This window comes from Panicum virgatum, chromosome 1N (assembly GCF_016808335.1).
Source record: "Panicum virgatum strain AP13 chromosome 1N, P.virgatum_v5, whole genome shotgun sequence".
In the NCBI taxonomy this organism is placed as follows: Eukaryota; Viridiplantae; Streptophyta; class Magnoliopsida; order Poales; family Poaceae; genus Panicum; species Panicum virgatum.
In genome coordinates this window covers 30,453,126-30,481,123 of record NC_053145.1, presented here as the reverse complement: position 1 = coordinate 30,481,123, position 27,998 = coordinate 30,453,126, and the positions used below count along the sequence as shown (strand labels likewise).

Here is a 27,998-nt window from a genome sequence, read left to right as displayed (position 1 = left end):
AAATTGCAGGCACGCGGCGATGTTGCGTGATCTTTCAGTAATTTGAATTCAAAACAACTAGACACCACAGAATTCACAAAAAAGTTTCATTGGGTCAGAGATTACAACCATTGTGTTAATTGGTCTCTAACTCCAAGGAGTCTTAAAGGGTCACAATTTCACAAACAGTTATGAACTTTAGTCAGAGTCTGGGTCTCCATCAACAATATCTGGCAATGAGTCATCTGACTCTGAATCAACGCCAGACTCCGAGCCAAACAATTCTGCAAAGCTGGTTGAACGGCCCCCTGGTGCTTGATGGAAGCCTGAAGCAGCAACTGGAACGTCTGAAACTTCATCTGAAGTTCCCAGCTTGCTAGATGGAGCATCGACAGCTGGGCTTTTGTTCTCAAGATGACTAACCTGATCAGTGCGCCTCTGCCCAGGAAATGAGGGTATGACATGCTTCTGTGAATCAGAATTTGTTGTGTACACTGGAGCCGAGACAGCATTGGAACTTGAAGAATTATCCACTGTGTTTGGCTTGACAATTTCGCCTGCCGCCGCATCAACCATATTGACATCACTCTTGCTGGAGGCTAGAACATCTTGTGCTGCAACCGTGATTCTGGGTGGGTTGATTTTTGGATCTTCTGCTATGGGATTCAGTTGATTTCCATCAGACAACATTGTACCAGCTTTACTTGTTCCTGCGGCACTATCATTCACTGGAGCCTCTGCTGGTTCATCGTCCTTGGTGGATGCCAACCAATCATCGTACATGTCTTCAACCTCCATAGCTTGAGGCTGATTTCTGTATGCTGAAATCTGGTATGTTCCACCGCCAAAAACTGTCTTTCCTTGTGCGCTGTAATTGAGCCCAGAGCCTACAGGAACTGCTTTTTCTAGAGAAAGGGCTCGAGGGTGCGTAAGGACATCCAAAGCCAGCAAAGCTCGTGAACAGAAGTCTGCAAGCTTAGTGCCTATCTCTAACTTCCCTGTAACAAACCAAAGATACGAATTATTACATATTTGGGGTGGATTTTTTTAAGGCCCAGATCCAAACCAATCACTGCCACTCGCACAAAATATGTAACTAAGAGTAAGGCAAATTAATCTCATGGTCCAACATAAATACCATTACTAATTGTTTTTGTATAAGTCATGCCGGCAAATTACTAGGTCGATTTTTTGTCAGCTAATACTTTTTCAGTGCCATACCCATTGCAGCCAAACCTTTGATTCAACTAACTAGATGTTAATTTTGAACTAACACCCCATCCAAAATCCACTAAATAACATGCTAAAAGACACTTCATCCGATCACAAATACAAGTGCATCTCGGTTTATCCCAAGTAAACTTTATAGATTTGACCACAAATATGTAAAAACTAGTGTAGATCGACTATATAAGGTCGACATTAATAGATTTAGATTCATTATCAAATAAGCTTTTCTATGTAAGATAATATACTTATGTGGATATTTGCAGTCAAATTGACAGACTGAAAATATTGTCTGAATGAACTCACATTTGTATTCATAGGAACTATTACCTTTCATGAAGAGTTTGATTCCTTTGGCTAAATAAGGAGGACGTGCATATGGAGAAGAAAGAAAAGATGCTAGCAGGGCCTTCAATGAAGCAAGTTGGAGGTCTAATATGCTTGCCCCCCCAAATGTGGATGGTTTTTGCTCATAACTCCCTCCTGTGTCACAAGCATTTATAGCCACATTAATTAGGAGCAAATCTACTTCTGGCCTCCAGCGATCCGTCTGCAATGAACCTCCCTGCTCCAGGTGATAAGTCACAATGTTATTGTTACATGTCACAAAAACATATAATCTGAATTTACACACTAACTAGTAACTAGGTATGGCAATTAAAATAACACAATACATGCAGGTTGCATAACCAATTCACATAACATGATTGTGTTTTTCTTCCTATTCACCATGAAAATCAAAGTTTCAATACTCCTTTCATTTTATAATTTGTCTCTAGATTTTATTCATAAAAAAATGGTTGTAGGTATTGTTTCAGTTATGGTCTGAAAAATAAGTATCTATGAGCACCATGAATGAAGTCTGTATGTCTAGGATATTAGATCATACAGTACAATGTGGTACCACTTCAAAAACAACTTCGACCATTTAATCATTAAACTTTGCAAAATATATTATCTGTAGTCCAATTTGGTTCATTGCTTGTGTTATGGTTGTAGGACCGGGATTAGAAGTCACAGGATAGAGGTTTGCTGTTCACGCGGTACTGCAGTGCATGCATAGTGTTTGGATTAGTTGTGTCGTGGTGTGCAAACCCACAGCCGGGTGGCGTAGTTAGGACTGGGCATTTTTTCACCGAAAACCGATCACCGAACCGGACCGAAACCGAACCGAACCGAAATGTCGGTTTTCGGTTTATTCGGTTCGGTGTCGGTTTTAATTTTTAGCAATTTCGGAGGTCGGCTTCGGCTTCGGTTTGGGACTTCCACCGAACCGAATCAGCCGAACTACCGAATAGCGCGCCCAGCAACGCAGCGGACGAGCACTGACGAGCGCGTGGCTGCGCGAGCGAGCAGCAGGCACGCTGGCGTGCGGCGGCTGGCCAGCAGCTGGCGGGCGAGCTGGGCGCGTGACGCGTGCGGGCCAGCGGCAAGCGCGCAGCAGGCACAAAGCACATGGGTAGTAGAGTAGCGGAGTAGGCAGTAGCCCAGCGTAGCAGCTAGCACTAGCAGGCTTGGTCCAAGCCAGTGGCAGGACTGCAGGAGTGTGGCAGGTGGGGCACCACGAGCAAGCAAGTGCACGTGCAATGAGGGCAACAAGCAAGTGCCTGTTTGAGTATTGTTCGGTGCTGTTCGGTGCCACCGAACACCGAACCGAAGAAACCATTAACTTCGGTGTCGGTTTTTAAGATTTTGAAGCACCGATCGGTTTTTAATTGCTGAGAACCGAATTTTTGCAAGACCGAGAAACCCGAACCGAACTGCACCGAAAAACCGAATGCCCACCCCTAGGCGTAGTGCACCCGCCTAAGCCCAGAAGGTGAATACTAAGGGGTTAGCTAGGATTACCCCAATCTCGGTGGAAGAACACGATGAACACAGAGGGTTTAGAGTGGTTCGGGCCACCGGAGCGTAATACCCTACGTCCACTGTGTGTTGTATTGCCTGTGCTCTCAAGAGGTTGAGAGCGGGATTGTTCGGAGTGAATCCGAGCTTGTGTTGTGTCTACCTTGGTGTTCGCTGAGTCTTTTCTTGGCCTTAGCTCAGTCTATGTGTATATCGTGTCTGTGTGAACCTGTGTTCTAGCGGGCGTGCTCTCCCTTTTATATGTCCAAGGGGAGCACGTACACTGAGCGGGGCCCCGACAGGTGGGCCCGGCGATGTATTATAAATTACACTCTGGCCTTCAATGCCTCAGATCCGGAGATCTTGTCGTCGGCTTTCGTGCGTAGCTTCTGACCAGGGATGGTCTTGAGCTGTCCTGTCGGAGTAGAGTCTAGCCTCTGCAGCCGCGCGTCGAGGTCATGATGAAGCGCCGAACTACTGACTCAGTCCACTGTAGCAGCGTGCACTGTTGCTCCGGTCAGTAGCTGGTCATCATGACTCGTCGCCCATGCTGAGTCTTTAATGCTTGCCTTGGTAACTGACGAGCCGCCTCGGTAACTGGCGATCCACAGTGTGGACTGACAAAAACTGCCCCATGCCCAGCGGCAGCAGAGCACGCCTCAACCACTCGCACTTAATGCGGGTGGGTGAGGGAGCTTTCAGCGGAAGGCTTGCGCCCGCGTCTGCGTGACACGTGGCGGCTCCGGACCCCTCCCGAGCAGCTAGTTGAGCCGAGAGCTCACGGGGGTCCGGATAGGCACGTGGAGGTCCCGGACCCATCTGCGGGAGTCCGGATGGCACGTGGAGGTCCCGGACCCACCTGCGGGGGTCCGGGTCCGCAGCCACAGGTACTGAGCATTTCCACTTCTGGGATATGTTGGTGACACCGGACCCGTCCCCGAGCGGGAAGCGGGTCCGGGACCGTTGGTCCGGTGAGATGGAGTCGGACTCCAGGGGTCCGGCTGCTCAGCTCCTTAGGGCGTAGTTACGGATAACTACGCGAGTCTTGGCACAGTAGGAGTGGGTACCCCAGCTGCAGGGTACCGACAGAGGCCCCCAGGCCCGCCTCGGGAGAGGCAACGAACCCGTAGGTGGGGCCACTACTGTGAGCAACTTGGCTGCTTCTGGCGCCCAGCAGTGCGCGCCGCAAGGGTCTTGTCCTACGTCGTCCATCCTTTGGGTCACCTGCTGCATCATCACGTTTGGACCTGCACATGACTCAAGGTAGATGCTTAGTAGCGTGCCCACGGGTCCCAAATCCTGTTGGCTGTAATCCTTTGAGATAGACAGTTAGGTTCAGTAAACGGAGCTCAAGGGGCCGGCCTTTAGGTTAAGAGAAAGTCCGAACCTCCAAGTTCCCAGTCCTAGGTACTACGACACTCATTCAAGGAGGTGGTGCGTGCAGGCTTAGGGTACGGAACCAGGCTAAGCGGCTACACGGCTCCGGACCTCTCCGGAGAATGAGTGCGCTTCCCTAAACCTGCAGGTTCCCAGAGGTCCGAACCCCTCTCTTCCATAAGGGGTCTCGAGCTAAGTCACTAACAAGCCAACTCAATTCGGACCACAATCACCGCACAAGAGTAAGAAGCCACGTGGGGGTTAGCGCAAACAGAATGCGTAAATTGAAATTGGAATGTAACATCCTTAGAGGCGAACTGAGAATAAACTTTTCTTTTATAACTAGATGTACATGAGATGTGCGATGTAAGCCAGAACACGGGTTTATGAGGCCGGAGCTGTCCGGACATCCGGGCCCCCAGTCTTAGGTACTACAGTACTCGCCCTAGGGAGGTAGAGCATGCAGGCTTAGGGTACGGAACCAGGCTAAGCGGCTACACGGCTCCGGACCTCCCCGGAGGGTGAGTATGCTTCCCTGAACCTGGTTTGCAGAGGTCCGGACCCCTCCACGGGGGAGGCTCACCGGACTGGACCACACGGAAGTACTACCTAGTTACAAAGGAAAAGGTTTATTCCCTGCTGGGCCTCTAAGGGTAGGACTTACAGAGATGTAGAGTCGGGGGTGCGACCGGAGTCGGCTTAACGTTGGAGAGAGCCACCAGAGTCGGCTTAGTGCGACCGGAGTGGGCTTTCCGCCGGAGCGGACTTGGTGCGACCGGAGTCGGCTTTCCGCCGGAGCGGGCTTGGTGCGACCGGAGTCGGCTTTCGAAGTTGAAGTTGGAGTTACCAAAGTTTGTGGAGTCGGTTTCGATTGACGTGTTTGGTAAAGGGAATGACCCTAGATACTCAGTATTTGAAATGTGTGTCCCGGCTCCAACACTATTCTAGAAATGAAAAAAACTATAATAATAGATGAATTAGAAAACTCAACTGTTCTTTGTGATTCGGTACCGCAATAATTCTCGCTAAGAAGAATGCCCATGTTGGTAAAAGAACAATCTTCTCCTTTAATCATAAATGGAAAGTCGATTAATCTTCCAATATGCTAGTTTCAACAACTCTCGTTCTTTACACTTCTTCTTGGCTGCTTGGCCTGTAGTAGGGATCTGGTTCACTGCTTTAGGTATTAGTACTATGCCACTCAGCCATCTCTCCCCGTTCCAAATCGAAAGGTCCCCCGACTCCCCCCCCCCCCCTCCCCCCCCCCCCGGATCAGAATCACTTTCTTCCCTCCTACGCTTCCTTGACTCGGGCGCTTATCCCCTATTACCAATTGCAGCAGACTTGGACTAAAGGAATTGCTTGAAGTGAAGACCAGTGAACAAAAGGCTTTACACAAAAGAATGTTCAGGAAAGGAATGCCCTCAGGGAAGAAAGAGGAAAGTAGCATAGCAGAGAAAAGAATATCTGTTCTCAGTCTAAGTAAGCCCGTCCTAGCAATAGTGGCTCAAGCTGGTCTCGATCTCGAACTCAAACTGATGCCTAGCTGCCTCCATCTCCGCTTCCTGAACCTTCTCCAACAATGCCGAGGGCTTGAGACCTTCTACCCTTTCAATTCCAACAGAGTCTATTTCCAAACTGTTGATCAGGATCAGCATTTGTCAATAGTATATTGTAGTGTTTTGGAAGCAGTTCTGACTCCACTAATGTAACCGTTTTCGTACCATGTTTTTCACCTAGGGCCTACGCTTTTTGAGTCAAGTTATGAGAAAGAATGGATTTGAATGAAATTTTTCATTAAAAAAATAAACGAATGAAGAATATTGATCCCTCTTATCTGATAAGCACTCAAAGCATTTGAACTGCTCAATGAACAATAAATAAAGAGCTAAGGTAAAAAAGTATATGTGTTACTAATAGTATAGTATAGTATAGTAAACCAATTTCTTTTTTAGTTTGCTTTCAGCTGAACATGATGAACATTTCCGCCGGAGCGGGCTTCCTCACAAGAGTGAGGTTTGCTGCGAGCTTGGATTTGTTGATCCGCCGCTCGCAGCTTGTGAGGGGGCCCCTGACGGGCGCCCTGACTCTCGCCGACGTGCAGCGCGCGCCGCCACCGATGGTGGCTGCTCCACGGGCACGGTTGCCCATGGCGCAGGAAGGCGAGAGGCGCGTGGCGCGGATGACGCCACACCCTCCGTCATCTCCACGTCGTCGTCGTGGTGGGAGTGCTCAACCATCCGAACCATGGAGATGAGCTAAAACTAGCGAAAGCCTCACCTACCTGGCGCGCCAAATGTCGTGGTGATATATTTGATATTGTACACAGCGGAGCCTTAAATGCTACAGATCCGAAGATCTTCGTCGTCGGCTTCCGTGTGTAGCTTCTGACCAGGGATAGTCTTGAGCTGTCTTGTCGGAGTAGAGTCTAGCCTCTGGAGCCGCGCGTTGAGGTCATGATGAAGCGCCGAACTACTGACTCAGTCCGCTGTAGCAGCGTGCACTATTGCTCCAGTTAGTAGCTGATCATCATGACTCGTCGCCCACGTGCGCGGCGCTAAGACACTGCTGCATGCCTCGGTAACAAACGAGCCGCCTCGGTAACTGGCGATCCACAGTGTGGACTAACAAAAGCTGCCCCGTGCCCAGCGGCAGCAGAGCACGCCTCAACCACTCGCACTTAATGCGGGTGGGTGAGGGAGTTTCCAGCGGAAGGCTTGCGCCCGCGCCCGCGTCTGCGTGACACGTGGTGGCTCCGGACCCCTCCCGAGCAGCTAGCTGAGCCGAGAGCTCACGGGGGTCTGGATAGGCACGTGGACATCCCGGACCCATCTGCGGGGGTCCGGATGGCACGTGGAGGTCCCGGACCCACCTGCGGGGGCCGGGTCCGCGGCCACAGGTGCTGAGCATTTCCACCTCTGGGACACGGGGTGACACCGGACCTGTCCCCGAGCGGGTCCGGGACCGTTGGTCCGGTGATATGGAGTCGGACCCCAGGGGTCCGGCTGCTCAGCTCCTTAGGGCGTAGTTACAAATGTTGTGGTTTGTGGAGACCCACAGCCGGGTGGCGTAGTGCACGCGCCTAATCCCAGAGGGCGAACACTCGGGGAGGCGCTAAGCGATTCGGCAGGTCTACCTAGGGAGCAAGAACACAAGAACACTCGAGGATTTAGAGTGGTTCGGGCCGCCGGAGCGTAATACCCTACATCCACTGTGAATTGTATCGCTCTTACATATGAATGAATCTATCATCTGCCCAGACTGGGTACTGGCCTCTGCCGGGACTCCTTCAGCCCCCCCCCCCCAATCTCTAACGGCGTCTCCCTTTTATAGCTCAAGGGGACGCGTACACAGGCGTTGAGACCCCGACAGGTGGGCCCAACGCGGATGTATAGTATACTGCGCAGAAGGCATTAATGGTGCTACAGTGGTTGAGAATCTCTCCCCAGATACACTTCATCGCCCTGTGGACTCTCTGACTGAGTGGATTCTCCTGTCCCGTCGGCGAGGCGTCCGTTGAGGTAGTGTAGGTTGCGGCGTAGACTGTTGGGTCTACCGCGTAGGCGTCATGATGGGCGAAGGCGAGCCGTCGGGTCCAACTGGCGTAGCAGACTGACATGCGTGGGCAGCGCCAACGGCTGCACTGTGTGCCTTGGTAACACGCGATCAACAGTGCAGCCTGGCAAAAGTCGTCTTGGGCTCTGCTGTGGCAGAGCACACTTACGTCTCCCGTATTGAATGCGGTAGGTGGGCGAGTCTTCCCGAGGAAGCTTCGCGGCCGCGCGCGTGCCTGCGCCTGCGGACATGTGACGGCTCCGGACCTGCCCCAGGCGGGGTGTCTGTTCCCTCCCCGCTGAGGGGTCCGGATAGTATATGGGGGTCCGGGACCCCATGGGAGGTCCGAAGCCCCCGACTGTTTTGGCTGAGCGCTCCCTTCTCCGGGACACGCGGCGTCACCGGACCCTTCCCTAGCAAGGAATGGGTCTGGGGCCGCTGACCGGGTGAGAAGAGCTTCGGACCGCGGGGGTCCGGCTGCTCAGGCCGTCAGCGCGTAGTCAAGGATAACTACGAGGCTCTCGCTTAGACACAGCAAGAGGGGGTACCCTAGTCCAGAGGTACCTACAATGGCCCCTGGGCCCACCTCGGGGGAGGTACGAATCCGCAGGTGGGGCAATTATCGTGACATGTTCCGACGCAACCTGGTTGCGTTGGCGTGCTCATGTCGAGAGCGGGTGCTCCGGACCCACTGGAGGCCAGAGCACCTGTTGCTAGGTTCAGGTACTAGAGCACTCTCCACAGCGCGGTGAAGGTGTAGGCTTAGGGTACGGAACCAAGTTAAGCGGCTACATGGACCTCGGATCGCCCAGGGAGCGAGCACCACTTCCCCGGACCCGGCTCCTGGCGGACCGTAGCGACCGGAGTGGACTTGAGCTGTCGCCACTGATCCAACGAGATTCGTCACTGGACCTTGTGGTAGGGCATAGGAAACCACGCCTTATACTAGAAAGGAGTCCGGACCTCTAGGCATGGCAGCCTCGGATGCTAGGGGGCTCGTAACAGGGCAGTGAAGTGCGTAGGCTTAGGGTACATTACCAGGCTAAGCGGCTACGCAGAATTTCTCCACCCCAGGATACAAGCACTTCTTCCCCGGAGCAGGTCCCTAGGAGTTCGGGCCGCCTTCCAGCTAGAAGGGGTATCCCAGCCTGACCACAAGCCAGCAAATCAATGTGGATCGTTAGCAACCAAGGAAAGACTCCGTATGGGAGAAGGAAACAGTCAAGCCGAAACGGATGAGTGCAATTAAGCTAATGTAAAGATAAGACTGAGAAAGCAAATCTCATTTATTACTTGATTCATATGGTTAGCGTGGTGTACATCAGAGGTCGGGATTACGAGGGCGGACCTCTACCGCTCTGGACCACACGCTGGTGTCGCCTGTTTGCGCGACGAAGCCAGAGGTCGGGTTTACAAGGGCGGACCTTTACCGCTCTGGACCGCACGTAGGCACCACGTCATTACAAAGGAGGAGCTCTTAATCTTTTCTAGGGGCAACCTACAGCCGCCGTCCCGTAAGGCATGTACGATCCTAGCCGGAGTGGAATCGCCACCTTGGGGGTTCCTCTTAGTCGTCGGAGGCAAAGGCGACCTGGGCGTGCCTGTACAGCATCATCCAGCATCACCTCGGGAGCTTGCAGGGCTCTTCCCAGCACAAGAACTGTCCCATGCTCAGATAGCATGGGAACAAATTCTTTGGCTTTGAATGGGAGTGGCCCAGCTGTCGCCGGCTGCCGTCGGAAGCCAGCCCAGTGGCTGCTCACAGTGAGTTGGAGCCGGCTTCACACTCTGGCGCAGCGGAAGGACGGGTGCTCGTTTGGACGAGCACGGAGCGTGGAGAAGGGCGGTCGTTCGCCGGCTTCCCCCCGGCGCTGACATAGGGCCCCCGCACCTCGTGGCAGTGGTCGAGGCCTGTCTGCAGCAGCACCGAGAGAGGCTTGAGCCAGGCGAGGGAGAAAGCGACCGTCATCTTTGCCGAGTCACAGCCATCGGCTTCAGGCTCCATCTTGAGAGGAAACCTTGAGCCGACGCCGTGCCGCCGCAGGGAAACCCCGGTGGTTGCTTGAGAGAAAACCTTGAGCCGACGCTGGGGTGTCGTAGGGTGACGCACGGCAGGCGTCGCCGCTGCGCGCCACCGCGCCTGCTCTGAGGTGTCGTAGTGGCGATGCACAGCAGGCGCCGCTGCCGTGCGCCGCCGCACCGAGGGCACTGCCGCCTCGGTGCCAGGGCATGCGGCGTAGGTGACGCCATGCCTTTCTTCATCTTCTCATCGTCGTTGCAGAGGATGAGCTCAACCTCAGAAGCCTAGAGGTGAGCGGAGATCTGGCCTACGCCTGTGCGCTCCCCACGGACGGCGCCAAATGTTGTGGTTTGTGGAGACCCACAGCCGGGTGGCGTAGTGCACCCGCCTAATCCCAGAGGGTGAGCACTCGGGGAGGCGGTAAGCGATTCGGCAGGTCTACCTAGGGAGCAATAACACAAGAACACTCGAGGATTTAGAGTGGTTCGGGCCGCCGGAGCATAATACCCTACATCCACTGTGAGTTGTATCGCTCTTGCATATAAATGAATCTATCCTCTGCCCAGACTGGGTACTGGCCTCTGCCGGGACTCCTTCGGCCCCCCAATCTCTAACGAGCGTCTCCCTTTTATAGCTCAAGGGGATGCGTACACAGACGTTGAGACCCCGACAGGTGGGCCCAACACGGATGTATAGTATATTGCGCAGAAGGCATTAATGGTGCTACAGTGGTTGAGAATCTCTCCCCGGATACGCTTCATCGCCCTGTGGACTCTCTGACTGAGGAGTGGATTCTCTTGTCCCGTCGGCGAGACGTCCGTTGAGATAGTGTAGGTTGCGGCGTAGACTGTTGGGTCTACTGCGTAGGCGTCATGATGGGCGAAGGTGAGCCGTCGGGTCCAACTGGCGTAGCAGACTGACATGTGTGGGCGGCGCCAACGGCTGCACTGTGTGCCTTGGTAACGCGCGATCAACAGTGCAGCCTGGCAAAAGTTGCCTTGGGCTCTGCTGTGGCAGAGCGCACTTACGTCTCCCGTATTGAATGCGGTAGGCGGGCGAGTCTTCCCGAGGAAGCTTCGCGGCCGCGCGCGTGACTGCGCCTGCGGACACGTGGCGGCTCCGGACCTGCCCCAGGCGGGGTGTCTGTTCCCTCCCCGCTGAGGGGTCCGGATAGTATATGGGGTCCGGGACCTCGTGGGAGGTCCGGGGCCCCCGGCTGTTTTGGCTGAGCGCTCCCTTCTCCGGGACACGCGGTGTCACCGGACCCTTCCCTTGCAAGGAATGGGTCTGGGGCCGCTGACCGGGTGAGAAGGGCTTCGGACCGCGGGGGTCCGGCTGCTCAGGCCGTCGGCGCGTAGTCAAGGATAACTACGAGGCTCTCGCTTAGACACAGCAAGAGAGGGTACCCTAGTCCAGAGGTACCGACAAGTTGGTTTGTTAGGATAGAGATAAGTTAGATTTATATAGTTAGGACATTTGCTTAGGGGTCAAGTTAGGCGTCTCTATAAAAGAGAGACCCGTGACCCGTGTATCAGTTCAGGTCAAGCAAGAATATAAACACTAAATAGTTCAGAGCCTCCAAGGGAGGGCGAACTGGTTATCTTGCCCTAGTTCTATCTTCCATATCAGCTTGAAATTTTCAATAAGGTGTATAAATGGTTTGAACTTTCTTTAAAAAAAAAGTATTTGCAATGACCTTGGCCAAGTCATTTCTTGCAATAATATGAGAACAAGGATTCAAACAACGACAAATATCTGGTAACAGGAAAATTAAGGCATGAAGCAATAATTGGATGACGAAATAGAGGTTAGATTTAAGCATACCACATTCAGAAGAATTTCCAATGTTTCTAGTGCAGCTATTTTGACTGAAAGTGGGGTTGATATTCTAACATCTCCTGTAGTTTCATGGGTCATTGCCTTCGATGCAATTGGTACAGAAGAACCTTTTCTTTTCCTTGGGCTGATTGCTGCCTTCTCTGAACCTGAGACAAATGAGTTTTGTACTTGTGGTTCTTGCTTCCTCTTCTTCGAATAAATTTTTGATGATGATTCATTTGTCACTTTTGATGGATTTGTGTTGATTATAGTCATGTCACTTCCACCATCATCATTCAGATCAGCAATTGCATTGCTGACTGTTACCTCAAGCAGGTGCAGCAATGTCCCTGATGAAAAAAAGATCATTTGTATAAGATCAGTTGCAACAGGAAATTCACAAGAAAAAAAAACAAAACCAAAGATGTGTAGCAAACAAATGGTATCTCAATCATTCCCAAAAGAAAAGCATAGTGTATGTGCCCTGATGGAGTGTCAATGTAAAGTTAAGTATTTAAAGTTCAGGAGTTACAAGAAAGGTTAAACACTATCAAACAATTGGGACCTATATACAAGATATACACTGTCCACCCTAAACAATGCTTAAAGAAAAACGCTCTTGAGCATGCTACATACATCATATTCAATGCATTATAGACATTCCAACATAACAAGTAGAAGTCATTACAGATTTTTTGTTAAAACAACGTGCTGAAGATATTCCAAGATTATTCATCTCCAATATACAAAAATCTTTAAGGAATTTTTTTTGTTATTAATGTTGCTAATTTTTTTAAAAAGGCATTCAAGTAGAATTGTAGCCTGAGATGCTATAATAGTATTATTATGACAAAAGCTAAATTAACTGAACAAATTATAATAAATTGTACTATGTTCAAATCTAAAATCATATAACTGTAATGGAATAAGCAAGAAATAAAGAATGACGTACCAACGCCCATGGAGGTCAGTAACAGCTGCAAAATACTGTAAGCTTTTGTCCTCAAACTAGGTAACTTTGCTATTTTGAAGTACTCTGTTACAAGCCGTATGATACTAGCACCATGTGGTAAAAGTTGGCTGCAGGATGATAGTCTAAATTAGTCCTTCTATATCTTAGCTTAGAATTGAACAAAAATTGAAAAGAGAAATTCTAGATGTCTCAATTTTGTTCCAGAATTAGTCACAATTAAATAGTCTATAATGCTTCCCATATGATATTTCTTTCAGTACCTCGCTAGACCAAGTTAAGAAATGTAGATGGTCTATGCTTTTCAAGAGACAATGCCAAGTTACCTTCGCATTCCTTTAATAGTTGCACTGAGCAAATCCAAGAAAGTCGAATGCAATGATGGAAGCTCAAAACAAATAAGCTCTTGATGCAATGAAGTTGTTGAAGGGAGCAGCTTTTTATGCAGTGATCCATCAACTAACAGCACTCTTCGAATCAAAGCCACCAAAGCACGCGTTGGAACATTGACCTTTTTGCCAATAAAAAGAGATGAATTTAGAATAAAATTGCGTCTCTCACCAGCAGGTTATGAGCAACATTAGGTAATATACTGAAATGTGCTGATTTTGACCAACCTGAACTGGATAATAACTAGTCAGCATCACACTGCAGCAATGCATAAGAGCTGAAATGGTAGGAACAGTACAGACATGAAATTTCTTCGTGATGTGTACATTGGCTCCAGATCTTACTTGATCTCCCAATGTTGGTGGAGGATCAGCTCCAGGTGGAACTAGTAGCAACATAATATCATGGCCATTCTTTTCTGTAGCAGTAAAATGGTTATACATTACCTGAAATGGTAGGACTGAAGCATGATTAGCAGCAAGCTGTTATGTCTTACCTTCTTCAAGCCCTACCAATGCTTCATTCAAAAGATTGTTTACCACAATCAATATCCTCCGAATCATCAGTGACCAACTGTCCTCAGATACTCGGATAGAAGGTAACAATGCTAAGGTTCTTGCAAATTTCTGGGGGATTGGAACTATGGGTCAGGGCTGGGTATTCTATAACACGAAACAAGAAAACAAAAGGATAAATTAAGTAAAGCTCAAGGCTCCTCTCACATCAGATGGTTTTATATTGACTTCTGTACTCATAACCGTTGCTACAATGGCAGATTCAACCTGAAATTTGCAAATGTAAGTAAACTGTAAGAATAGAACAGTTAGGGTGATAGAAATAGTATTATAAACATACAACATCATGTGTATTCTATACACCCTAGCAATTAGTGAACTTTAGAAAAATCTGCATCATACATTAGTCTCCTTACAAATATTCTATAACTAGAACTCAGCAGCTATCACTAATGGAAAACTTGTGCGGAACTGCTGTGTTTTATATCTGTAACTACAATATTAGTTAAATAGCAACTAGCTTAAGGAAATATCTAGAGCTCCAATAGCAGTTCAATTCTGCAATCCATAGACTCGGAAGATCATCAACAGACTTGCATCAAATTCCAACTTCTATAATCCTACAGTCCTATCAAGGAGCAAAATCAAAATGTTATGAACAGCTAAACTTTTTTCTTTTTAAGCAACTCTGGAAGAACAATCCTTTTTTCCCTGGGCACCAAGATATATTTACCCATAATAGGAAATTAGAACATAAAAATAAGACATACTTTATTGTAGTGCCGATTTACAGATGATGGGTACAATTTAATAACTGCCCTCAGCAAATCAGTTGCTTCGTCCTGCAAAAATAGATATAATTAAAGATATTCCCCTTGAGGTTCAAGGCAAATATATAAGCATAAGAATGAAAATAGTAGAACTTACAGCTACTAGACCATTTTCATTTAAAAGCCGCAGCACCGGTTCAACAACTCTTCCAGCAAAGGCTGATGCCTCTTTCTTTAAGTTCAAAAACTTCGCCAATCTAATCAGAATCATGTTGCTTTCAGTGTAAACAAACAAAACATACAGAACAAAATGCAAAGAATAAAATAACATTTTTTAGCATTCCTTAATAAAACCTGTAATACTGAAGCGGCCAAGCTACAAAGCCAATATAAATTAGAATTCAGATAGATTGGAATTGCAGAGTCTATTGCAAACATAGAACTTGAAGTTGGGAACTGTACTTAAGATACAAGCCATGTAAAATTTGCCTTACTGCAGAATAGTCACAGGAGCCACTTTCTAATTCAAGTCAGTTAGCTACGTCAGAACTAATTATATGGCGTATTAGAAAACTACTAAACAAAGCAATAGAAGGCAAATTTAAATTGTTCCGAATCATATAAAATGAAGCGGAAAATCCACCTGAATGCATTATGTCTGAGTAATAAAGAAACAGAAAAGGTAAAGAAGTTCCATTTAGACATCAGAGCCACTTACAAATACCCTGTGAACACATCGTAACTTTAACAAGTGGTGGTTAGTTTGATAAATTCATAACTTAATCCATTTAATCATGTAATGTTTAAACATAGACAATCCAAAATTACACTTGGCAGCTTAAAGGACATTAATCTTCCATAACTTACCTGACAAATAAATCAGACATGGAAGTACAAGAAATAACAGTTACAAGTTGCAAGTTAGATGGTTCCTGCTACAAGGAAAAGAGAATCAGTATAAAAATAATGTGTGCAAGACTGAAGATTCACATATATAAGATGTTTAACGAGAACGACGACGAGATTAAATCCTGGGATGTGTAACACCAAAATTTTCCTACTTTTCATATGTTGGCCACTTAGCTGGCCTAATCAGCGATTATGCACAAGAAGCTGCCCTAAAACCATCTTTAGAACAAATAAAGGTGGCTGGTACTATATAAAGTTACAGCTGAAATACAAAATGGTAAAAAAGGTAAAATCAAGAGAATATTGCTGTAAATTTTACTGTTTGATTAAAACTATTCATTCTAGATACTAAATGAGATGGATGGAATTACATGATGAAGATGAATTTTAGTTCAAAAACTGATTTTGCTGTGTTTGTGGACATTAAAATAGTGGTATTTTAACATAAATTAGCATTCCAATAGATCATCAATTTACAAAGAAGGGTGTAGTAAATACATGGAGTTTAAATGGATTGATCCTTCATCAAAAGATACTAGACAGACCATGATTAGACAGTTGTGAACTTATAGTAGAAAGAAAATGTTTAACTGGCATGTTTTGGTGTAGATTTTTCTTTTGTCGGTGCTTTGTCTTATTCTCAACTTCAAAAACATAATATGTATTCGAAAATAAGCAAAGACATAAGAAATTAGCAACATGTACATATCAAAATTCAAAAGTGTTCTGAAAAATAAAAGGCAAGACTCTACAAAAGACAAATTAGTTAGGCCTAAGCTATAGTAAATTCAGTATGAGCATTATTTGCAAGAAGTGCTACAAGAGAGAAACATGAGCTTTTTCATAGCTACAGTCAATCTCAAGATTCTATGGTTAATAGTTTTATTCCTGAAGCACTTGAATAACCAAGTACAACATCAATAAACTCCTGCCAAGGTAAACTATGTTTGGAATTTACTAATTCAGACTGAATGAAGGACATCAAAGAGAAAGTTTTCATACTCCATAGCACAATGTGTAGTTCAGCAAAATATAACTGAAAAATTGCCGTTCACTTTCGATAACTGCCAAAGACACTAGTATCAATTTCATGGCTATACTCCAACTAAAATTTAAGAAAGCATTTGTGAGATGCTAAATACATCTTCAACTAAATAGTGGCATTACCCAGAATCTGAAACAGAAAGGAATGTTAAAAAAAAACAAGCATACAAACTTCTGGCTTCTGGGGACACAAGTCATAAATGTGCGCATACGTTCTACATAAATTGCACCAAAATACATGCATTACCTGCAAGTTACTCAGAATCTTTTCGTACCAATTGGAGTACGATTCTGCAAAGCGCTCATTGCTGCACTCTTGGAAAGTCATGCCAAGAAAGCAAGTACCCAACCAGCAACTGTATGCCTAAAGAATTTTCAAAAACAAAGGTAAGCATATTCGCAAAAGTTCTCTGATTCATTTTTCTTTTACAATAAAGCATAGGCATCAAGGGCATGACTATGGATCAACTGTTTTTCAGACTCAAGAAATAAATAGTAAAATAGCTTTTGCAAACTATGTACATATAGTTCTTTCACAATTGACCATGTGGTAGGCACAGGGAGGGTGATGACATGTTACAGGTTGATGGCCACAACGTTGAGGACTAGCAGATGACATGGATGAAGGAGATGATAGATGCACACAATGTGAGAGTGCACAACTGTGGTTTAGCATGATCAAAATAGCAGAGGGCTAAGATGAAATGTCTCACATAGATGCATTACCCGTTGTGGGATAGAGAAATTAGAAACTGGTACTCTTGTACTGAGTATAGATAGATAAACTAAACATAATAGCACTTTTAAAGGATGTAGAAAAAATTTCAGCAAATCACTTGTTCAATAATTTAACAGACAAAGTGACCAACACAGTGAGGTACTGATGATCCATAAGATGATGCCGAAGCAGAATTTTTTGTTCTAAAAATATCACATTTCAATTAAAATACACTGATTCGGAACTACTTCAGTAAACTGCAGCCGGAGTCATTCTCATTGGTGTCCTTCAATCTTAAATGGAAGAGCAGAGGGACCCTTGAATTTGCTTCGCATACAAAGTTATTCAAACTTAATTCCACCTGAATCTGCAATAATCTATGTCATCGAAATTTAAACTACTCCCCTCACATGGTCACACCTTCCAAATGAACTGTTCTATATTACATAAAAAAAAGTTACCACACAGTACGCTGGATCCTTGGAAAAAGGGGAAGATTTCGCCCCAAAATGTACAAATTTCTCAACACAGAGGTCAGATGGAACATAAAGACCATACCGAGTCGCTCTCCACCAGCGCTACGGCACGCTCGACCCAGGAATCCACGGCGGCACGCCACGCCACGGCGAGCTTGGGGTCCTCCGGGGCGCAGTCCGGGAGGCTCTCCGTGAGCAGACCGTGCGTGCGCACCGCGCCGAGGACGGAGGCGAGCTCCACCGGCGGGAGCTCGGTGCCGCCCGGCTGCGGCAGCCGCTCGGCAACCAGCGCGCGGAGCAGCCGCGGCTTCAGCCATGGGTCGTTGACACCGGCCAGGAAGCCGCCACTCGCGCCGGCCATCGGGGGGCCTGGTATGGTGGATTTGGGCCGGCGGCCGGAGCGGAGGGAGAACGGCGGCCGCTTACCGGTCCGCGATGTCGAGTGTGGGGAAAGAGGGGTTTAGGGTTTAAGGGCATCCGTTCTCTTTTCCTTTTTTAAAAAAAAATATCTATTTTTCCTCCCTCAACTATAGCAAAATTTTGATTTTCATCCTAAACTAAAAAACCAGGTATAGAGTTCCTCCTAACTATCAAAATTATTTGTTTTATCTCTCTTAGCGGTTTTACATTATTTTTTCTTAGATTTTTCTCCCTTCTTTCCTTTTTCACTCACTTAAGGTAGCAAATGTGATTAAAAAATTATGACAATTGGCATAGTAGTAGAGGAGAGTACAAAGAACCTAATTTTGCAATAAATTTTAAAACTAAAGAATTTGAAGTTTAAAATTTAAAGATAGAAAGAATTCAAACTTCATTGAATTTTTAAGACATCAAGATGAGCTCCAACTTTGACAAATTTGATATTTGTGACACATTTTAGAGGTAAAGTAGTAGAGAATTTTTGTGAGTATATATAGAAAAATTTGAAGTTTATTACAAAGGGTCAAATTTGAACCAAATTTTATCTATTTAATTTATTTTCACACAATTTAAAATCTACTCAAGAATTTGCATATCTATAAATCAAAAACGCAACTGCTTGAGTAGATTTTATATTTTGTCAAAATAAAATTTGACCTTTCCTAAGACACTTAAAATTTTGCTATAGAACCTATGCACACAAAAATTCTCTAACGATGCACTTCTAATATGTATCAAATAGTTCAAATTTTATCAAAGATGGAGCTCGTCTTGAATTTTCATAATTTTAAATTTCATTTTTCAGTTTCAACTTCAAAAACTTGTGAAATTGGGTTCCTTATACCCTCATCTATTCTATGCCAATTTTATGATTTTATCCACGTTTGTTTTTCCTGCCTCAATTGAGTAGAAAAAGAGATAAGAACAAAAACTCTATGAAAAAAATGTAAGAATCACTTGTAAAACTGTCAAGGGAGGTAAACAAACGGTTTTGATAATTGTGGGAGACTAGATACCTAGTTTTGTAGTTGGCATGGCGCGGGGTAGCCGGGCAGGGCTATCGAGTTTTTTTTCAAATAAAGTGCACAAGGGGTCTATAAACTTGTTAGAGGGTATCATTTAGATCTACAAACTCTGAAAGTGCATTGTTGTGTTCGTCAACTTGTAAGTTGTGTCACTTAGTAGATACACAAACTTCGAAAATCACTATACCACAGCCCAGAAATCCCGTTAGACGTGTGTCGGCAAAAGTAGAAGAATAGCGATGAACTATCAGTTGGTAAAGCTTTGTAACGGTCCATCAGTCGGTAATAGCATGTATTCATCGAACCGTCTATCGGCATATATGCAGTGAGTCAAATGGGCCAAATACACTCCCACAGGCCCAACCGTCCGTTGGCATATATGCATATGCATATATCTGAATGGTTGTTATTTGCATATAGTGATTTTTCTGGGCCTTCAATATGCATATATCTGAATGGTTGTTATTTGCCCTTTTATGCTTGATAACATGTGCAAACAGGCTGAATCCCATAATGTGGGATGCATATATGGTCGATGAAGCTTTTATGACAAGTTGGGGAAGAAAAATTAATTATTTCTATTGTGTTCCCTCCTAATGGATCTTTTTTTTTCTCAGGCACAGGTTGAACAGTTCCTTTTCATCTCAATGTATTTTATTAACCATGTAGGAAGTATCTGCTGGTATTCCTTTCTTTTTGTCATTTTATCGAAATGTATAGATGAGGTTAAAGACTATAGCTGAACAGAGATATCCTACATGCTACTGTAAGTTTAAAAGGGTCATCTTATTATCCTGTTAGCCTACTAAAATTGAATTCTCAGCCTTCTTGAAAGTTTGTACATACTACAACAAAGGCGTTTTGTTCTGTTTATTTGAGGTGCAATCAAGTGTGCTTGCTTTGTGCACTTCTGAGGCTTCAAGAAAATTTAGGAGAGCAAATACACTTAATTTACACCATATAGATGATATCTATCCTACCTGGGGTTTCTTTCATTTTATTCTTGCGATCAGTTTGCATAATTTTCACATAGATGACAGAATTATTTCTCATGACTTATTCATATAATGTGTGTTGTGCATACCTTTGGATCTTAACTAAAAATCGGCATGCTTGTGCTGGATTTCAGGCAGTGTCGGGAGATGCTAGATAACTTGCTTGATGATGTCAACGTCAAGCCGCTCAAAGTACTCATGGAAGTTGTGTTTTGTTCTGACCTTCCTAGAGATAAAAGAATGATCTAGAAGATCATGTGTTAAAAGGATGAAGTGCTCAGCTTTGTTACTGGTATTTAGATTTTTGGGTTGTGTCTATAGGCTTGGTCTTCTCTGCAGTCAAGTCTTTTGGGGTTCTTGAGCTGTGGTAAGCACCATAGCTGATATGGTTGTCTACTTCTCGTACCTCCTAGCTAGTATGGAACCCTTGTTATATGCAGTTCTGGAAAAATATTGGACAACTAATATTTGTATGGATGATCAATGTCAATGTTTATATGCTTCTATTGAATCTATATCCATATTCTTATGTTCGATGTATCTCAAGATGAAAGTTCATGCACATTTTTTTAATCCATATAAACTATCTCGTCAAGCCATTGGTCGCTAAAAACTCCACGTAGCGTCAAATGATCAGTCGGTAAAGAGATGTCAGTCGATATAAGTTATACTAATGCCACTTACAACGATAGATACATGGTGTCGGCATACATCTATACAGACTGATGGTCCGTCGGTACAACAGCTTTTACCGACCAACCATCAGTCGATGTATCAGGGCTGTGGTATAGTGAATCTAGGTCCACAAATCCGAAAGTGCACTTTTGAGTCAATTGTCACTTAAGTCCACAAACTATGAAAGTAAATTTTTAGATCCATAAACTTGTAATTTATGTCACCTAGGTCCGTACTCTATCGCTTGTACGCATAGCACTAACATGATATGTTAACTAGGTACATCCCTTTCATCTCTCTCCCTCCCTCAGTCTTGTATTTTAGGTACATCCCTTTCATCTCTCTCCCTCCCTCAATCTTGTATTTTATCGAGAATGTTGTGGACGAGGTAGGAGTATGTCTCCATTTTGTTCGTAAGAATGTCCACTAGAGGAGTTGTTGTTGATGCTATCCTAACGAAACGTGTCATCGCTGCTATGATGACTCTTCTCAGCAGTAATCTCGAAGGCCATCTTCCCAGCCATACTAGGCTCATTGTGGTCATCAAGCAACTCCATGTGTTCCTTCATTGCTTCATCCATGAGCAATCGTGTGGCCATGGATGCACCAACAAACATTGACCCGATGTCATCACAGCTCCTCTCCACTTATGTTACGGACGGTTCTAAAAAAATCTCTCCTCTTATATTATGGGCAGTTCTAAAACAATGTTATAGGTTTTAATCATACGGAGACCTCAGTCTCAGAACTATCCAATGGTCGTCTGCGACCCCTTGATCCCCAATCTATGTCCATAACCTCCAAAATAAGTCATCCATCCTCTCCTCTGCCTCCCTATAACCTTGGATTCGAAATTATGGCTCGAATTTCACCCTTCTTGCAAAACTCCAGAGACCCACTGCACCATGCTGATTCTTATTAGTGCCACATCAGTGCATGAAGGCTAGGTGAAGGTGTATGAACATATGTGATACAAATTACAAATTTATAGACATAGGAATGTACTTTCAAAGTTTTGAACATAAGTGACATAAATTACATGTTTATGCACTCACACTTTAAGAGTTTATGGACCTAACTGACACCCGACCTCTAGTGTAATTTTATTTTTATTTTTTACAAGGGATGACAACGAGTTTAGCCCGAGCCAGCCTAGGTGCCGAGCCCAATCTGTTGTGCGAGACGAGCTCGAACAATAAAGCGAGGCTGATTTGTTACACAAGGCGGGAGTGTGGGCAGTGACCGGTGACTGGTTGGATGGTCAATCCTTATCCATGCTTGTGGAATATAGTCTTGTTTTGTCTGGATATCTGTTAAGCTCATCTCGCCCCCTCTAGATGCAAAAGGAGCACTCAAGCCTGGCTAGCTCAAAACTAAACTGAGATTCTTTTCCAAACTATGCAGGTTGCACAAGCCATCAGTGACTCGAATAATGATGGCTCGGCTCACCTCCCACCGCCTTCACCCTCCGCATCCCATGTCTCGAGCTCTATGCAGCACCTAATCGTATGTTGCGGTGGGGCCGCAGAGGTCACTGGTGTTGGCATTGTTCCTCTTGAATTGATCAGAGCGGAACTATAAAGGCGAGTGCCTTTGACCAAGGTGTGCACATTCAATTGGCTGCTCGCCGGCGATGCGCTCATTCAATTCGAAGATGTGCATTGTCGATTGGCTGCTCGGCGAAGGTGTGTTCATTCCATTTGTAGTACATTGGAAGTTCAACTGCATGGTCCGCCAACTTCTTCAACACAACAGATGGGAAGGAGCAATAGCAGAGAGTGGCGTAGAGGACATAAGCGACAGAAATAGAGGTTGCCAACACGAATAACGAGGGCACGTAGGCGAGCTGCTGTGTATCTCGATGGCATCCCCGCGACAGATGGTCGGCGAAGTTTGGCTGTCTCATACAAGGACTTCACATCGATGTTCTTGTTTTGGTGCTATGGCCATGATTTCATTTAATTGATGGGTGGAATGAAAGCTAGATGGAATCCATGGTTTATTCTGATCCAAATTGCTGATTCAATTTTGAGTGATTTGAGCAATGACTATGGAATCAATGGTTGGTTCTATTTTTTTTTCTTCACTGACGATAAAAAGGAACATTTTTTTCTAGAGATCAATGGTTGGTGAAAGATAGTTGGTTTTCTTTCTTGATGATGTATTTTTACTTTATTTGGTTTATTAAGGCTATATAGAAGTGGTACTGTGTACTGTGATTGAGATAGTCTCACCATGGTGATTGTTAGGGTTGAAGTTTTTCAAAAAAAAAACAATTGTTAGGTTGAAGATGGTCGGGATATATCCCGTTCTGTTCCGCCCCAATTTCTACATTTATTTGCTGGTTTTCATATTTTCGGTTAAATTTGAGGGCTCATTCTTACACCTCTTAATTTTCCCTTCCATTCTCTTTATCATTAACCCAAGATTATTAGAGTTAATCTATCCTTCCAAAATATAAGGTGTTATATATAGCTGGTGCTCTTTGCGAGCGGTGGCGCTGAAGAGCGAGCCCCTAGAGCAAGAGAGCGTGAAGAGAGAGGGTGTGAATAAGAGTGGTGCACTGCTGGTGGCTGCTGGGGCTGGTGTGGATCTGAGCTTCCTTTGTCGCAGTTCTCTTGTGCTCCACGCCGTCCAAAAGCTTGAGCAGGTGAGGAAGACCGTCCGGCTCCTTGCTGACGATAGTGGTTGTTGGGTAGTTCAGAGCTAGAAGGGGAAGAACAATGTATAGAAATAATATTTTAAAGCATCATGTGGTATCTTAAGCTTGTGGTCGGTCTCAAGTTTTTTTTGCTTGAGATAGACCTTAAGATCGATTTGTAATCTATAAGATTGATCATAACTGGTCTGAGACCTCCTTAGTTCACACACTAGTGAAGACGGTAGTGCTACAGATATGGAAAGTGTGTTACTGTTAACAAAAGTTAGATTATTGATCAACGTTATTGGCTCGCATCAGATGGTGGAAAGTTCAAGAGTCGAGTGCATGTGTAGGCGTGTGAAAAGATGTTAACGAAAGTTAGATTGATCAACGTTATTGGCTCACATCGGATGGTGGAAAGCTCGAGAGTCGAGTGCATGTGTGTGAAAAAATCCACACTCCTAAATGAACCGTGCATGAAACACATTCCTAAAAAATAGAAGAAAGTGGGAGTAGTAGAGGGTGTTATTGACTCATAATTTTTAGTCTGGCCCTGAATTTATTAGTTGAGTAAATTGGTTTCTTGGCCTAAAAAAGTTGGGTTTAGTTCCTTGGCCCTTTTCCGTTTGAACTTTGCTGGCCTCCAATCGAAAGTTCTTTTTGTTTTTGGCCCTTCCGTTAGTTTGGCAAGGTAACGGTGTTAAAAGCAACGTCCCCTATGGCTAAATGGAGCACCGCTGCAGCGTACGATAAATTAAAAAAACATTTTAGGGTATGTATATATATTTTGAAGCATGACAAAATTATAATTTTATTTTAAAGGATGAAACATCACACTGATTGCTACTGTCACTAGTTATTTGACCGTGCGGTAATTTAGGGTTTTCACCCCCATCTTTTCACTGCTTTCTTGCTTCCTCCATCATCACAAAATCAGATCTGCTCGAGGTTCTCACTATTTCCACTCAGATTCATTCCCCAAACCTCCCTTTTTTGCCAAGATCTGAGTCCTTGCGAGCACTACTAGTACCCCCCCCCCTCCCCGAACCCATGCGCGTGAAGCAACTAGTGAAATTTTGAATGGCGTCCAAGAAAGGAACTAGCAAGGGAAAGGGGAAGGAAGTCATGATCATAGAAGCCACACTAGGGGATGGTTGGAAATCAAGTAAGTGTTCGGGAATCCAACATCCTCTCTCTTGTCAAGGAGTGCATTCTTCAGCCCTGCGAAATTGTTCAGTGGCAGTCCGCTTTAGATCACCATATGAGTCGATCAGCGAATTATCCCGTTTATCAAATGTGGATTTGGAATTCCTTCTTGCGATTTCTTTCATGGTCTTCTCTTTCATTGGGGGATTCAAGCGCATCACTTGACCCTAAACTCCATCCTCCACATTTCTATCTTCGTTCATCTTTGCGAAGTTTTCCTGGGTATCGAGCCCTATTTCTACTTGTTTCAACATCTCTTCCATCTCAAACCCCATCCCAGCGCCAATGAGATTGCTGAAGTTCAAGGAACCGGGCTTCATTTAAGCCAAGGAGTGGAAAAAAGTATTTGTCGTATACTTTATCCAAGAAAGTAATCGACTAGAAGGCCAGTTGATTTTATATTGGAAACCATGCCCCAGCGCTACCAGATAGGACCCTAGGGCCTCCAAAGATCTGTCCCGAGTGGAACTCAACTGGTCAAAATATAGATCAAATAAATGATATGCTCAGGAAGATTAAGGACTTGAGAAGGGCATTCTGACTGGAGCATCAGCCGTTCTCTCTTGGACTTCTCAGTGCATTTAGCCGCTCCCGAAGCACAGCAACTTCGGGTTTATGTATAGGGGACCCAAGGATCCTTCCCATTTTACAGCTGAGAAAATTACCGAAGCAGAAGTGCATCGAGTATGTGGAGTACTCAAAGAAGTTTATGGAGTTCCAGAGCTGCAAGAAACACTCAACATCAAGAATCCACCCTCAGAGGTAGGGTTGAGTAGTCGATTGGTATAAATTGAGTACTTTCCTTTATTTGTTGAAGCCTGTTTTGTATAATGTTGTTCTATTTCTGCAAATTGACGTGAATGTATATAGGAGTAGTCCAACTATGCCTGATGTTACCCGGCCAGCGCATCTGCTTCCAAGTGAGCATAAAAAACCATACATATATTGGCCAGCCAAAGATGAAGTGTGTTTTCTTTTTTTGCTAGAAGGTTTTTTTTTTGCTTCTAGTACCCATGGAGGGGCTGCCAGGTGGCACTAATGAAGTGCTAACATCCTTAGCACATTGCCCTTTCTTCTTCTTTGTAACCGTCTTGTACTTTCCTGTCAAGACCATCAACAGTAGTAGCACTAGCCAATTGCCCCTTGAGCTTTCATGTCAAGAATGTGCCATCTATTGCAATGTATGGTCTGCAACCATTCAGGAACCCATCTACACAAGGCTTTAATGAAAAAAATAATCTTCTAAATCTGATCTTGCCATTAATGGTGTGATGGTCAATAATAACTAAGATATTGGGCAACAACTTTCAATTTGTTCTTTGAACCTATAAAGGTTATCAAAATTGTTTTCTCAATCTCCATAGTGGTGTTTCAATGCTAACTCCTTACCATTGTAAACTCTGTTGTAGGGGATGTGAACCTTATGGTGTTCTTTTAGTTTCTCCGCAATTCCTTTGCACCCAAAGTTGTATCAGTTATGAGGAAGTCCTTCACTTTTTCACAAACCCAATGCTTGGTTGCATTCGTCACCTTCTTTTTCCTTCTTGAACTAGAACAGCTGTGAGCATAAGGATTTTTTTCTAACTTGCTTAAGTGCAAAAAAAATTATTAGTAGCCAAAAACAACACAAGGGACAAAAAAATAATTAGTTAGGTCGAGCAATTACCGTCACAGTGGTGGTGCCGACACCTTTACTGGTAGCTGCTTACAACCACCATGGACATGTGTACCTGAACAATATGCCCTGTACCTTCGAGGTCCACTTTTAGCAATATTGAACTTAAACTAATTTTTTATTGCATGTTGAGAAATAGCCAATCTAAAAGCATCCATGTTATGATAAGTGGAGCCTACTACTATTGGAGGATCTTCTGTGTCGCACTATACATTTGCAGCATTATTTTCATCAGTACATGGCTCCTCATCTTCCTCATGTACTTCATCATTATCTTCTTCTGCTTGCTCACCCTCACTACATTCTATCTGAATCCACAATCATGTCAAAGCTAAAACATTTAACCTCCTTTCTGCAATTTCTACTGTTGCCCAATAATTTGATTTCCAAAAAGACACTAGAATTGAACTATTAGTATAAGGAATTTAACATGTTCATTGCTGCAAATTTGTAGGTGATGGAATGAAAATGATGATGCTACACTCACCCTTCCACCATGTCATTGTGGTCATGAAAGGATCTTGATCACACGATGTCGTATCCTAGAGGGGGGTAAATAGGCGTTTCTTCAAAATTTGGCACTTAACCCTGCTGACTGTGCCTGGACCGGTCTGACCGGTCCACCAGACTGGTCAGACCAGTCTGAGTAGGCAGACAGTCACCAGCAAGGAAAATCCCCCTTCTCGAGCTAGAACCTATATGAAACTTGGAATGTATATTTTGCAGAGTATTTCTATCAATGTAAATAGATCCCTACACACAAGTAGAGCACACCCAAGTAGATCGAGCGGAAGCACAATTCAAACTCAAAAACTATAATGCAAGGTAAGTAAATCAAACCAAAATGAAGATGATGCAAAGGAGACACGGTGGTTTGTTTTACCGAAGTTCGGATTCACCCCGTGCACCCACGTATGAATCCTACTCTCCATTGAGGAAGCTTATGGTGACCCCAAGGTCAAGCTATCTCCTCTCTCCACTATATGACCATGCGCCCTCTTGGCACACGATCGCTGCTGCAACAAACTTGCCGCTGCTCACCACAACCTTGGGAGCTAGCTGGCGACGCCTAGCCGTCTAGGAGCCGATGCTCCAAGAGGAACAAATGCTTCAATCGAGTTGGCCGACGCAACCTCAAGTGCTCAATAGTTAGGGCTCAATCTCTCTTGCTCAAATGTCTCTCAAGGATTTGATTCACACAACCCAACTCAAGGATTCAACTTGAATCAAGCAACTCTCACAAAGAGAGGTTGAGTAGGACTCTCCAAGTGCTCACAAGGCTCTTACAAGTGTTCTGAATGTAATGGCATCAGCACCCATGAATGGGTGAAGTCATGGGGTATAAATACTCCTCTCTCAAAAACTAGCCTTTGCCCTGTCAGTGTTAGACCGGTCAGACCGGTCCCCTAGACCGGTCAGACCGGTCGGTTTGAAATTATAGCCGTTGGAGGCTCTGCCCTGCCTAGACCGGTTAGACCAGTCCCTCTATGACTTTTGCAATATTAGCTCTCTTAGGTTATTCTCTCTAGGGACTTGCTATGAGCACTTTTGGTATTGTCTAAACCTACTGATATTGCATCCCTCTTGATAGTACGGCATATCTATACTCAAGTGCATAAATGAAATATACAATTACCACAATCACCACTTGAGCTTCGCATTATGGTCATGCCGTCCTTTCTTCGATCAATACCGTGAGGGCATCAACATCTTCATTCTTTGAGCATGCCCGCTTTGAGCTAGTGACT

General features: G+C 45.0%; 1 protein-coding gene across 2 annotated transcripts; it reads right to left on the bottom strand.

The window, feature by feature from the left end:
- Nucleotides 1-25: 25 nt before the first annotated feature.
- Nucleotides 26-18,077, bottom strand: LOC120655622 (proline-, glutamic acid- and leucine-rich protein 1-like). Of its 2 annotated transcripts, none has more exons than XM_039933534.1 (13): nucleotides 17,696-18,077; nucleotides 16,667-16,783; nucleotides 15,334-15,398; nucleotides 14,624-14,723; nucleotides 14,467-14,538; nucleotides 13,904-13,963; nucleotides 13,678-13,807; nucleotides 13,409-13,599; nucleotides 13,118-13,302; nucleotides 12,774-12,901; nucleotides 11,828-12,171; nucleotides 1,537-1,771; nucleotides 26-977 (listed from the first exon to the last, which is right to left on the bottom strand). In XM_039933534.1, the coding sequence occupies exons 1-13, from the start codon at nucleotides 17,972-17,974 to the stop codon at nucleotides 178-180; spliced, it is 2,706 nt and encodes a 901-aa protein (XP_039789468.1). In that variant the 5' UTR covers nucleotides 17,975-18,077; the 3' UTR covers nucleotides 26-177. The 2 variants fall into 2 exon arrangements, with proteins under 2 accessions (XP_039789468.1, XP_039789467.1); XM_039933533.1 differs by having other exon boundaries at nucleotides 15,334-15,401; nucleotides 17,696-18,053.
- Between the last annotated feature and the right edge of the window lie 9,921 nt (nucleotides 18,078-27,998).

What these genes read in the sequence shown, in the direction of transcription:
- LOC120655622 (XM_039933533.1), bottom strand. Translation starts at nt 17,974, where the DNA reads ATGGCCGGCGCGAGTGGCGGCTTCCTGGCCGGTGTCAACGACCCATGG. An exon ending in ATGTCTGATTTATTTGTCAG is followed by an intron (nt 14,724 to 15,333) that starts GTAAGTTATGGA and finishes GATTCTGATTAG; the next exon opens with ATTGGCGAAGTTTTTGAACT. An exon ending in ACTGACCTCCATGGGCGTTG is followed by an intron (nt 12,172 to 12,773) that starts GTACGTCATTCT and finishes TTTTTTCATCAG; the next exon opens with GGACATTGCTGCACCTGCTT.